The 14,360-nt window shown below is 41.3% G+C and overlaps 1 protein-coding gene across 1 annotated transcript; it reads left to right on the forward strand.

Moving 5' to 3' along the window:
* Positions 1-1,080: 1,080 nt before the first annotated feature.
* On the forward strand, positions 1,081-12,576 carry mrpl3 (mitochondrial ribosomal protein L3). Its single transcript, XM_072370325.1, has 10 exons — positions 1,081-1,294; positions 3,621-3,802; positions 3,894-3,985; positions 6,145-6,243; positions 8,710-8,809; positions 8,919-8,979; positions 9,221-9,332; positions 9,445-9,522; positions 9,641-9,718; positions 12,362-12,576. Exons 1-10 carry the CDS (start codon positions 1,221-1,223, stop codon positions 12,509-12,511), a joined length of 1,026 nt encoding a protein of 341 aa, XP_072226426.1. The 5' UTR covers positions 1,081-1,220; the 3' UTR covers positions 12,512-12,576.
* Positions 12,577-14,360: the final 1,784 nt, after the last annotated feature.

A 14,360-nucleotide genomic window follows, 5' to 3' on the forward strand; every position in this document is an offset into this window, starting at 1 on the left:
GTCATGCTTCAGTATTGACTGAACTGGAGCTCCATAGTGATTGACACTGCCACACGCGCTCTCTTTTCACACATAAAATCACGCTGTCAGCCCATACACACCCTAGTTTACAAGATCTTTCTTTTCACTTGTACCCACACAGCATTTGATTCATTTCAAATGCAAGAATAAATTATTTCACCAATTTCATTGCAGTCAATTAGGGAAAACTAAAGTTGGGCTGTCCTGAGAGTACTCTCCATACGTGCCACAATCTTTAACAGTCAAATCAGTATTCAGTTCATGAACCTCCTAATATCTGTTTCCTATTCAAAGACTAACCTCATCAGCAGAGTCAGAGATAGAGTGAAGGAATGTGAAAGAATAGTTCCACAGCAACTGCGAATGACTTCTTTTTTATTTTGGGGGGTAGGAGTTGTTCAATAGTTACAGTAATGCTCAACAAGAATTTAGTAAGAAATTGATCACTTATAATGAACAAAAACAAGATCCTACCATATTCTTTCTCTCTAATAAATACTCTTAACCAACCATGAAACCTAATATAATTCCAGGGATCAAACTGGAATAATAATAATAACAATAATAATCTCCCAGAACGAGGGTTCCTGGATAGAATCCCGTCTGGACCTTTCTCGGTGGAGTTTACATGTTCTCCTAGTGTTTGCATGGGTTCGCATGAGTGAGTGTGAGTGTGGTTGTATGTGTCTGTAATTGACCCTGTTATGGTCTGGCGATCTGTCCAAGGTGTACCCTGCCTCTCGCCCTCTCTGCAGCTGGGATAGGCTCCAGTGCCCCTCGACCTTGAAAAGGATGAAGCGAGTGAGGAACATTAATGAAGGACAATAATACTCTCTTTATAATTTTTTCTTTTTTTTTTTAACTAAGCCTAGTATTTTTCTAGATTAACATTTCGGTAAAATATTGACATGACTTTTATGACTATTCGATTTATTACGTAAGTGATGTTTGCTTCCAAAACATCGCTGTGTTTATTATACATTATGAAAAAAAAAGGGAAAAATAAAATGTGCGGAACGGTTGGTATTATCCCTGATGCTGCGGAACTGTTTTGGTGGGGTACCGGAAGTGCCAAGGGTGACATTTGTGACAGGACGGAAACAAACGAAGGCATGTTTCAACAAATGTTATGTGACCCTACATCCTCTTAGTTTACGTGCATTTATATCTCTGCGTTAGTGTGTAGAATAAGAAGCATAATGGCGGGGTGGAGCTGCCGGTTTCTTCTCCAGCGGGGAACTCGACTCATCTCTCCTCGTGCACCAGCTGAAAGGTAATGATGCTAGGTGGCTAGTAGTGCTGGGGGTGGGCCAGTTCACTGTGAAGTAGCTACGTTTCTTAGCAATAACCACTTGATATTATTTTGTAAAGTAACGTTGAGGCTAACTACTGTTTTATGCATGATTCCTGTTGATAGAGTGAGATTTTAATGACATGCCATTGAATGAAAAATTAATAGCTTATAAGCTTACAGTGTCTCGATTGTATTGTCTGACGTTACGAAAAGAGGAGTTGGGGTTCAGCTGTGTGGAGACCCTACGATGTGATACGACCCTCCTGTGAACTCCCTGACATTAATGAACCCCATATAGTGGCTTCTATGAAAATATAACTCGACAATCTCAGAGCTGTGACAAATTAGCGATGTTCATATCTGTTCGCAAGCAGTCTTTAATTTGACAACAGTCCACCCAGTCAGTTAAGTCCCATCTGATGATTTTATGTCAGTCATTAATTCATCATTTAGTAGTCACATATAGCCTGTGTACTGCAAATGCCCAAACTGCCCTTCTGTCTACATTTGAGGATCTGCTTGTTACTCCTCCGCGGGAACACTACAGTGACCAAGCAGAAGGCATCAGCAGACGGATACATGGCACTTTTTCAACTTTGTAAGTTTTAAACGCTATGGCAGACCGAGATCAGAAGCAACAAAAGCGATTTCAGTGAAAATTATGCAGTAAACAAATTGGACATCAGTGAAGCATATTAAGAATTAGATTAATAACATAAAAATGCAGGGCTAGGCTGGTTTCCTGTTTTTTTCTCAGAGGGAACATATTTGACTGTGAGCTGCTGTACGTCAGGCACAAAAAAGTCAAGCTTTATCTTTGTGATGGGGTTTGACTTTGTTATTCAGGAGAAATTGGACATTAGCATGATTTGACATTGGCACTTTTCCAATTCAAACACAATTAAAAGAAATATAGGACTGCTTCCTATTAATATACAGCGTTAATGGATGAACGTAATAAACGTAATGAGGATGTGCTGCCAGAACTTTGTAGGTTACTACTTTCGAGTCGACAGCGCTAATTAATCCATCACATTTTAACACCTCGACCGACAGCATGACAAGCACCTTAAAGTAGGTGATATAACTGTCAGCAATGTAAAAGTGACAAGTAGAACAGAATACTATTGACCTAAAAATTTGCTTTATTATGTCAGAGAAATCTTAAGAGTGTCTTTGACTTCAGGGTTGGTAACTGTATAACTGGCATTAAACAGAATGATGCTATGGCACTGGAGACAGAGTTAAGGCCGGCAGAGTTCATTTGATTGAAATAAAGATTAATATTATGCGCATGTCCCTTTGACAACATTAGAATTAATACTCTTGATCCAAGTGAATGTTTAGTCAGATTCCTAAACCTCACTCCATTTCAGCTTTATTCATCTACTAACTTGAAAATGTGAGAGAAAAATGAGCTCCGTGCTTGTAGAAATAGAATAGAAAAATACTTTATTCATCCCCCAGTGGGGGAAATTAAAAAAAGTAACAGAAGAAAGTCCACTCAGGCTGTTCTGTTTCACAGCAAATACAGTTGTGTTTAAACGGGTTTGTTTAAAATTGTGGATACATCTGCTAAAATGTCGACCCTAACCCTTGAACAGGCATTGAGTCGACCATGAACCCATCTGCACGCCAAAGTATTCTCTGCTGTTCCTCAATCACAGACACATGGCACAATACTTACTGCAGCGCTACACCCCTACATGCATTGTGCTTTCCTCCATCACGTGCACAGATGAGTTCAAGAATCCTGGACTACTAAAGCACCTCTTTTGAGCCCACTGCACAGACGCAACTCAAAATCTGTTCATACAGTAGCTCGGTAACTGGTAAACCAGATATGCTAAATGTAAGCTAGCTAGCACCTTTTGAAGCACCGTCAGTTGAAGCTCTTATTGCTAAAGGAGGTTCTGCAAACTATTAAATCATGGGATGTACTTTGTTTTTCACAAACTGCTTCTGCATTTTGACTTACTTTGACCTGGTAACACCACATGATCTTTAATCACATCATGCTACATAAACCTTAGACATAAAAGAGGGTGTAGTTGTTTTTTTTTCATTAGTGTACATTTGTATTTTCATTAAACACCACAACATTCATGTCATTGTCAGCTTTTGTGCAGAGACTGCAGTCAAGCTTGTTGCAACGTCTCCTTGATGAAATTGTCCTCGACAGGGGTGGGGTGGATAGGTTGCATATGCCAGCTGGGATACAGATGTTTACTTGTTATTTGTGCAATATTATCCTTTAGTACTGATTGAAAACAGTTTCACCCAATTCTGATTTCTTCTCTTTCAGCCCTGCTCTGTTGGTGGGTTGTATTAGGACTATGAAGACAACAACATGGTTTGACGAACACCTCACAGAGGACAACCAGAAATACATGAGGAACAGCATGGCAGAGGAATACAGAGAACTGACAGCTGCGAAGCTCAGTCCACTCAAAGACGAGCCTTGGACGCGACATGAGTGGACAGAGGGTAGGTGCCGTGATTAAAGAGGACCGTGTCCGTGATGAGTCCCCTGCTTGTTGGCTGGCTCGTTTATTCTTTTCATCTGTTCTCTTCCCAGGAAGCCGAAGAGTTGGGTTAGTTGCTGTTAAGTTAGGCATGGCGCCCATCTGGACGAAAACAGGAGAAAGACATGCAGTCACCATGTTACAGGTACCACAGAGATGCTCTTATCTGTTTCTTGTTTTCCTCAGCTTTTGACCAGATATCCTACAGGAATTCTCCTGGAATGACAATAAGCGTTTGCGTTTGTCACCCAGATTGAAATGACCAACGGGTCGAAGAAAGCAGTCGAATAAATTGATTGTTCTGTCGAGCGTGGTGGAAGAATAGCAATGGTTTAAGATGAACCTGCGTTTGACACGCATTACATTACTTTAAGGTGTGAACAAGAGATTTTCCATCTCAGATTTATTCCAACGCTCATGTCGAGCAGCTGACAGATCGGCTTTGCAGGGCGGAGTTGAGTTGATCTGTCCTTCCTGAAGAAAGTTTGAACAGGTTTTCTGGATTTATTTTAGTGAAATTGCCTTGTTTTCTCTCAGGAAGTCATATTTATATTTGATTGCACCAAACAAAAGTTCCAGCATCATCTCCTTGCTCAATGTGTCTTTGTGATTCATCACTGAGTACCACTTTCATCCAATCATCCACAGTCCAGGACTGCTTCTCTTCTTCTCTTTAGGCGTTAGTGGTTGCCTTTATGGTTAGCTGAATCATGTTTCCTTTGTCTGGTTTCTTACAGTTTTCAAAATCTATATATAGAAATAACTAATTTAACAACCTTCTCATTTTGTTTGTGCTTGCTCCAAATTTTAGACACAGCTGACTAGAAACAACTTGCTTCTTCCGCCACTAAGTGCTCCGTGTTGAATTATGTTCCTGAATGAGTTTCTTAATCGGCCCTCTTGTTATTCCATGTCCTGTCAGTCAGGTGCAACAGCTCCTTAAGCCCTGCAAGCGCTCTCTCTTAACTGCCGACTCATTTCCATATTCAGACTTGGTTTTAGAAATGCAAATTACAAGGTGATTCCGTAACTTTTGGCTCTCTACTTCATCTAAAAGTATAAAGGGAACATTCACATATATTTGACACATTTGTTGCATTTGATCATTTTGTGTCATATCTGTTTTTTTGTTTTTTTTTGATCAATCAAAATGAAAAAGCTGAATGAACATTGTCCGAGTGGCATAACTCTATAGTTTTTTTAGCTAATTAATTTTTTTCAGAGCCTCAAAATTCTTTTAAAGGGACTAAACTGAGGACAATAAATGTTGGAAATGGAAAGAAGTGGGACTATTTCTTCATGCTCCACTGACCTGCTCCACAGTACTGCCTTTCTGGGAGCTGGTGCTGAAAAATCCTTTCATACTGGCTCCAACTCAACTGTCTGTTCAGCGATAACCCTTGTGTGCTACCAGACCTTATTAGAGCAGAGTTTGGACTGACAGTAACAAGTTTCACAGACTTGGCCTGACTTATTCTGGGCAGATGATGGTGCCTCCACACTGTAAGGTAGGGTTTTACAGAGTCGCTTAAATGTGGGACAAAGACTGTTGACTTTGAGAGTGTAAGCAACATCAGAATATAGGCTACGGGGTGGCAGGAAAGCCAGCATTAAAGGTGCAAACATATTGAAAAGGTCACAGGGTATTTGGTTAGATTATGAATGTCTGAGTATGTATTAAATGTATTTCTGTATGTTGCCTGAAATGTTTTAATTCACAGCTGGTTTGTAAGTCGAGTGTTTTTCTTTCTTCAATTTCTGAATCTATAGCTCTTTTTCTATGTAGAAAATGTAGCTGTATTATTATATATATATATTGAGAATTTTGTCATAGTCTCTTATTATCAGAGTCAAAGCCAGAAAGAAACCAATATCCCCCTCTGCTCATTCACCTTTGTTACATGCAGTCATTTCCTTCGCAGCTGTCACATTATTAGTCTGCGGGAAATGAAATGTGGAAAATTGAATTTTGCCTTTTTCGGGGTGAAAGCGCTGCCACCACTTTGCTTTGTTGTGACATGTATTATCTGAACGGAGTACGAATACAGACCAGCTTTGACTGTTCTTTTCCGTGCAGAGATGCAAATGCGTCTCAGGTGATTTTAATATCTGCCCTGTGGATAGATACTCATATTTTACACCAGGGACTTCCACCTGATTGCTTATGCATTTAATGGCGTATCTCGGGAGGCCTCCTGAAAATTGCAGGAAGGATCCTTTTTTTTTTTTTTTTTTCCTTTTAGATACTGTGCTAACTGTCTTTTTGATTGATTAAAAAAACTCATTTTTATTTGATTTGTATAGGTGCAGGACTGCCATGTCATAAAGTACCTGTCGAAAGAAGAATATGACGGACACACTGCTGCTCTTATTGTAGGGGGGAAAAATGTATCGCCATTCCATGTAAGTATGTGTAAATGATAATCAGCTGTGACATTGGAGGTGCTGACTTTGCTTGAAGTTACCTCTTGAATTCAGTTCAGTCACTTTTAATTAAGCTCTCTTTAGATTCATCTTAAGAAAACAAACAAACTTGACAGCCTGAATTGATTCTGCTTTCACTAGACTATAAACCCCAAACCAAAGGGAGTTATTCGTTCTCGCGTTAAACACTGCTCCTAAATAGAAATGTGGAAAGTTCTTGTTTCCAATATGCATCTCAATGCGGACATGAGTAATTCTGCATGGATGCAACGACTGAACGTAATCGGGACTTTGAAGCTGAACATGTGAGTAAGGATGTTTTGATTAATCTAGCGTTGGAAGACAACAGCAAGCCATTAAAAGATGTTTCTAAGCAGGCATCTGAACCCGATGCTTAAAATGATATCATTGCTTTAAAAAAGCAACCACATTGGCTGTTTTTTTAGCCCAATAAAAAGTGAAAACAGCCAGCCGTAGCAATAAGTCAAGATTTAACAAGGTACTTTCAATTTTTCACTCGAACTCCGAGAGAGGAAAGAGAATCATCAAATGTGTGGCGGCTTCCAGGGCTGAGAGTCTGCTGACGTATTCGATCATGGAGAACCTTGGGTTGAGCCGCTGATGAGGTTCTTTGAGCTGTGGTATGAGCAGACTGTTCCTCACTGAAGCTGCTCAACTCGCACTCTGCAGCCAAATTAAATTCAAGGGGGAAAAAAAAAAAAAATCAATGAGTAAAGCTTGTCAATTAGTCGCTATAGGCTTATACGCAACACACAGTATGTAAGGTACTGAGGAGGGGTCACTCAGAGATGAAAAGATGCAACTTTTATGTTTATTTATGTTTAATTGATTTGAAGAACTAAATAAAAAAGGGAGCTCAAACTGAACAGACTAGTGTTTTTAATGAATCTGTTGCTATGTGCAGTCATTTAGTAATTGAGATTGAATTGAATGCTTTATTAATGCCCTCAAAGGGCAATTACATTGTTACAGAATCAATTCAATAAGATTTTTCATAAATGTCTCTAAGAAAGAAAAGGTAAAAAGAAGTAAGCACATTAGGTTTTCACATCTCAAAGTAGTTCCATCTCCTGGCACAGTCATTAGGTGCCAGGAGATTAGGTGGATTTAATCATAAGGTGAGTCATAATCGAACGGCAAAGATTCGCAGCGCTGCTCCTGAAACACTAGTCCAGGCTTTTTCTCGATGCTTATCACCATCACTGTGTCACGTGTTTGCACAATGCCCACCTGACAGCTTGTTTGGCATGATTGCAAGCTTCTTCCCAGTCTCCTATTTTAAGTGTCCCACAGGAGCCTCCTCTACTCGCCGTAAATGTCTCAACCGTCTGCTGTTGACTGCTAAAACACACAAGTCCCGAAGCACTTCCGGATTCAAGAGGAGCTCAGTGTTTTAGGTGGATGTAGACAAGAGGTGTGGCAGCGATGACCAGTATGGGAAGTGTAATGTCCTTTTTGACTGTTAAGTTTGATGCTCCTCATAAAAATCTACATGTCGACATGAGGATTCTTTGATATCAGTGGAGGAGTCATAGCTCTCCTAATCACAGCAGCCGTTTCATCTTCTCACAGCTACGCTGTCAGTTTTGATTGAGTCAAAACATCGTTGAGCCATATTGATCACAGATTTGAGCTGATTTTTGATCTCTTCACATATGTTGGTCATATGAAAATTAATTTGATTAAAAATTATTAAAAAGCTAATATATAACAGCTTAAATAACTAAATTTCTGCTGTTTGTCTTGAGCATATTAGACTTTCTGTTTGAACTCGCTCTATGAATCCACTTTCACAGTCAAAATAAATTAAATTCAATAGATTTCATGGCTTCAGATGGCAACAGATGACACCCCCCACCCCACCCCAAAAAAAAAAAGTTAAAGGACAAGTGTAAAGATGGGATTTTCAGGAAAGTCACCTCTTGATACTGTATGTATAAGCAGGACATCCGTCCTTTTTAGTACAAAGAAAAGTGACGTTGCAAGACTGCATAAATCAAGGTGTGATTTATTCATTGAGTCTTGATGGATTTTTGACGGATCAGTGTCAGGATTTCACCTGTCGAGTTTTAAAACCCTCTCTCACAGCCACATCACTCTTCAGTCAGAAGTGGTTTGTTGGAGGGAGAAGCTTTGGCAGGCTGATTTTCAGTCAACAGAAGGGATGAGGGAGAGTTTGGAGAGACGAGAGGCGCCGAGATGAGAACTAGCAGAGTGAAAGCAAAATGTCAGAGACGCTCACTGCCAAGACTGCTCGCATATGCCTGCAAGTGTGTGTGTTTGGCTCCCGGACAGTTCCAACAGGCCCAGGTTTTATTAAGAAATAAATAAATATCGAAAAGGTCCAACTGTTGCTGACGGCTTTTACTTGTTTTTTTTCCAACTTGCGCAACCTTTCTTTCTTTCCATGGTTACCTCGGACAGAGGTCAGAGCAGGAAATGGAGATGTTCAGGAATGCAGGCGTGCCTCCAAAACAGAAAACCACCACCTTTAAAATCTCTGACAATGCCATCATCAAGCCAGGTATAAAGATCCCGATTCATTGCTCTTTCTTTGCCAAATACAAGAATACTGTTGTCTTCTTTTAAGTCAGGAGAAGGTTTTCTGACGCGGTCTTGCTTCTTGTGTTCAGGCACTCCTTTGTATGCCGCACATTTCCGTCCAGGCCAGTATGTGGATGTCACAGCCAAATCGTAAGTTCTGTCCTGCCAGTTTTTCCCTCCCGTCTTCTGCTTCTTTTTGGCAGTTTTTCCTACTTTTTGCCCTTCTCTCAGTGCCAGATCATGTTTTGTTGGTAGATTTGTATTTGGCTTCACAAGAAAAATCCAAACTCCTCTTTATTTGTATTTCATTTGATTACTGAAGCTTTAAATGAGCATAAATGCAGTTTTGAAATATGCGTGTGTTTGTTTGGATTCGTTGTTTTTTCTGCAGCATTGGTAAAGGGTTTCAAGGTGTGATGAAGCGATGGGGATTCAAAGGTCAGCCAGCCAGCCATGGTCAAACCAAAACTCACCGCAGACCTGGAGCTTCTGGACCAGGAGGGGTAAGACGTGCACATGTACCCACTGAGAAATCCATTCCAGACACGAACAGCTGGCTTTCCCCATCACAGTCCATTAATATGAAAATGTGTGGCGTTCATCACCTGCTTTCAGGATCCAGCTAAAGTTTTCAAAGGCAAGAAAATGCCCGGTCAAATGGGGAACACCTACATCACAGCTCACGGGCTGAAGGTAGACGCAGATACAAACACACACGTTTTGTTTTTGTTTTTAAGCTCGGTCGACCTTGACTTCTGTAACAGTTCAGCACTTTTTAAATCTGCCTTGTCTCTGTGTCTTTGTCCTCCAGATATGGAGGGTCAATACCAAGTTGAATGTGCTGTATGTTCAAGGCTCTGTCCCCGGCTACAAGAACTGTGTACTGAAGGTAAAAATGATCTCTCACACACACACACACACACACACACACACACACACACACACACACACACACACACACACACACACACACACACACACACACACACACACACACACACACACACACACGCACACACACACACACACACACACACACACACACACACACACACACACACACTCAAAAGTGGTGTGTGAAGTCAACGGTCAAACCCAGCATGCTTTGTGTTCTCGCGACATGGGACCTTGCACACGTAAAACACCGCGGCACCTGCAGGACCCTGCGATTTATCTTCATTGACACTGTGCTGGATCAGCTGTGTGTGTTTTTTTTTTTTTTTTTTTCGCTTTGGGAATGGAAGCGTGCACCTGAATGATGTTAATAATATTTACAACATCCATCTCCTTACTCAGCATGTTGTGCTGGCCTCACGAGTGTGAGCGCTGCACACATTATGTGTTGTGGAGACAAGCAATAATGAATACAAATGCTCTTTGCGTTTCACCGATCTCGGCCTCACACATAGACACCTGGAATCCCCTCAGATTACGCTTCCCCAAAGGCTCCACATGCAGATTTAGAACGTTCGTCCACTGTTGTTTGTTTTTATTATTCATTTCATTTCATTTCATTATTACTCATCAGTGTCCGTATGTAGATGAGGAACCTCTGGGGTTTATTGATAAATTTTCAAACAGTAGCAGACTAATACAAGGTTTTGTGTGGATTTCTGGGCTGAAGGTTCTTTATAAGCAATTAGAAAATCTTTTGGCCCAGTAATTCTTAGTCATTGGTGTCCGACCAGGGGAAAATCCATGTGATTCATGTGAGAACACTAAATAAATGTTTATTTATCCCATCTGTCTAAGTCAAATTGATCACTTGAAGCATCATAATAACTGGGATTCTCTCTATTTCTTGTCTTTTTTTTTTTTAATTGAAATTTGCACATTTATTACACAAGTTTAAAGTAATGAAACAAAATGTAACTGCAGCTGCAGCTCCCTCCCTGTGCAGTTTATTAAACGCAGTAAATCTCTCAGGGCAGTGTATGGAAACTTTGTAATTGTCGTCTCCCAGAATCGCTGCCAATTCTCCTGCCCTTTCATTCACTAAAGTCTCAGTCAAGAGGGCATTACGTGACTGGGCATTATCAATCCACTTGAAGAGAATTGTTTCCAGAACAGATTCCTTTCCCCTGTGCACGTTTATTTTCTGTCTCCATCACCAGCGGCCCGACTGTTTTTCACCGAGAAGACGACGTACGGAAACCTTGGAACCTGGAAAAATGGACGAGTTGCAGTTTTCTTCTCTTGTTTAGTATGGAATCTGCAACAAAGTGTTCTGGCGTACTGGCCTGAACTTTTTAGTGAAAAATAAAACCCAACTGAAAATAAATGGCAGTACATCCCACCTTATCAGACTGGAGAGTAAGACAGACTATGCTGCTCTTTAGACTTTGCAGATAGCTCCTGCGCATTCGTTATACAGTCAGCTGCACAGAGACTTCAGCTCAGGACAACATGTTTTGATGAATAATAAGACTGCTTTCTTGGCAAACTTGCTATGTTTAAGAAGAGGCTCTGCGTTTGAACAGCATTTGATATGTGGGGTATTGACCAGAATTTTTGAATCCTTAAAGCAGGCACAGCACACTTTGTGCTGAGAGAAGAAGGGCTGCTCCATATGTAGATGACTTTCCCTGCATACACGCTTTTTAGCTGGCAGAGAAAAAGTTTAGTGCAGAGAAACGGGATTTCAGCGAGATTGACCTATAACAGCAGAGCAAGCAGTGCACCAAGCTGCTAATTTATTAACGCGTCCTGAGCTTTCAGGGAGAAAATATAGCAGATATGTTCCACCCCAAGTACAGTCTTGTCTGCTGCGTTCTTAGGGTTTTTCTACTGTCGATTTAAAATGAATTTGCAGCAGTGTAATGAGACAGTGACTTGTAAGCACACTGTGAAATATCACTCTTCTGTGCTGCTGATTTATTTCTGTAATCTCACCCTTTGAGCCTTTGCGTTGACAAGCTAATAGATGATTGTGTCACAGTCGGAGTCGTCACATTCTCTGTATTCATTCTGTTCCTCGACAGCCATCAGACATGCTCCGCTGTTGTCATGTTTATAACAAGCCGTGTTCAAGTGCTTCCCGTCCTTATATCCATGCCATTAGAATTCCCCAGATAGGGATTGTTTTTGAGTAAGAATGATTTATTTTTCTGCCGTGGCGCATGCAGCTTCAGCCTCTGTATTTACGAAGAGACAAAGTATCAGGAAGAAGATAAAGTTGGTGCAGCTGTAGTTTTCATCTCTTGTTGTCAAAAATAAAGATTCAGCAGACCGTTTGATGACCATAAACAAATTGCATAAATTTGTATGGAGATAATTCTGCCCAAAGTTGTATTGATCCACATAAGCTGTGTACCACTGCCCTTGTTCTGTTGCTTTTTCAAACATAACACTTTTAAGCCACTTTCCACCTGTCATGTGCAGGTTATTACAGCAGCAAACTCAACAGATTAAATAGATTTAGCAGAGATTAAGCAGATCAACTGGTTTGTCTTTTTTGGGGGGGTGGCTTTTAGCCTGATATTTCTGTTACAGCATCAGTGTTTAAGTAGCTGTCTATGTGTGTGTGATGCAGGTAAGAGACACTGTGCTGCCAACGAGACGCTCCACCCTGCTCAACCCTCCTTTTCCCACATACCTCACCGAAGAAGATGGAGACCTGGATGAAGATCTGTACGACGACAACTTGTTCGTTCACACAGAGCCGTCATTAACTCTTACCTGACCACAGATTCCCTCAAATGTAACCTTCTCCCAAGCCCACTTACTTCAATAAAGAGTAATTGCTAAGCCTGTGTCTGTGTCTGTGTGTAAAGCAGAGATATTGTGGCACAAGGCCTGTTTGATCAAAACAGTTATTAGTGTCCCTTTCTGCTGAAACCATGGTAACTGTAGGAGTGATGATGTCACGAGAGGATCCCCGAGCAGAGAGAAAAGAGGGAGTGAGTTTGGGGGGGGGGGGGGGGTCGACAATGAAACAAAACAAGGGGCAGATCCTGTGGACAAATGTGTAATATCTATGCAGGATGGAGGAGAAGGAAGGAGGATGTGGAGGTGAGCTGGATACAATAAGTGAAAGAGTGAGGAGAATGTAGACAGAAGAGGGAAGGGAATATGTTGGTAGGAGAGGGAGTAATGAATTGGGTATAAGGCATGGAAGCAAACACAAAGGAGTATAAGGAAGGGGAGAGGGCAGAGAGGGAGAGGCAGGGATGAAGGCTGACAAAGGTTGACATTTGTGCATAAGAGGATAAATGAGGACATTAATATTGCAGGAGGAACCGCTGTGCGCTTAAGTCTGTTTGTGTGTTTACGTACACCAATATTTAAATGAGAAAGACTCACTTCAGGGGCCGACAGATCCCCTTTGGCACTTAGTGGGTGACTCTTTTTCTTTTTTTGGGCGGGGGGCAGTAAATAATCAAATAAGAATCGTGTCCTTTCAACTGTTTGTTATTTTGTATCCTCAAAGGTCTGGGTGTGAATCTGTCCCTCTGTGCTGGCCTCTGCTCTATATCTGCCATGTAATTGACAGCAGCAGCAAGGCTTTTGTTTGAAACACTGACACGATGCTGTGATGCCTCACAGGACAGCCTGCAACAACTGTGGACACCCACAGCATCGATGCCTGTTCACTAATTGAAACCACACACAGCAGTTTTCCATCTGAAATGGTCCTGAAGTGGCCGGCCCTCATTTAGACATGAAGACGCACGGTGATGAGGCAGTTTGTGGCTACATCCTGCTCGGTGTAACATCCCATAGCTTGTAGGTCTGTAAGGCACCAGTCCCTTTGAAATGATAATGATATCATTTGAAAGTCCTGCTCTGCCGAGCCTGCACATCAGCAGACTCGTGTGCGGGTGGACGAGAGGGGGGAGTGGGGTGGGGAGGGAGTTGGTGCCTGTTAAAGCACCAGAGCAGAAATCGAAGACAAAGTCCATCCTGATTTGTGCAGCTGTGGCCTCTGATTTCCTGAAGACAGCGTGTGCAGGACCGCTGATCTATTTTTAGTGTTTTTCTGCTCCAGCGGATCTGCGGGTTAGACTATCTTCAGTCTGATAATCCACCCAACAATAATGTATTTAGAGGGATCAATAAACATATATTGGCATTTTTTTGCTAGAGCATATTTTTTTTTACCCCACTGTTGTGCTTTCACTTGTCAATGTCAGGTTCATTAGGTCAGCAAGTTTGACCTAACTTTTCTCAGTGCAGCAGCACATCGGAGAGATGTTGACTTCAGGCGTACTGCACACAAACACAGTAATTACTGCCACACTTGTGAGTGTTAGACTAGCTAATTTCTACTTTGTCAATAAAATCTGATCAAACACAGACTCTATAAAGACAATTTGCAGATTCAAAGTTTCTAACCTAAAATGTCCCAATGTTTTCTCAACATTTTTAGACGCCGCACCATGTTTATAGCTGCACCCTCGGTGGTTGATGAAATAGTATTGTGACATATTTGCAGCCAAGGGAATAATGAAATGATTTTGATTTGACTTTACTGAGACTTGGTTGCTAAGAGATGACATGGCTTCAGTGAGCAAAACCTTTCAGCTGTCAAA

The sequence above is a fragment of the Leuresthes tenuis genome, unplaced genomic scaffold (genome assembly GCF_036924035.1).
Source record: "Leuresthes tenuis unplaced genomic scaffold, fLeuTen1.0.hap1 SCAF_18, whole genome shotgun sequence".
NCBI classification, from domain to species: Eukaryota; Metazoa; Chordata; class Actinopteri; order Atheriniformes; family Atherinopsidae; genus Leuresthes; species Leuresthes tenuis.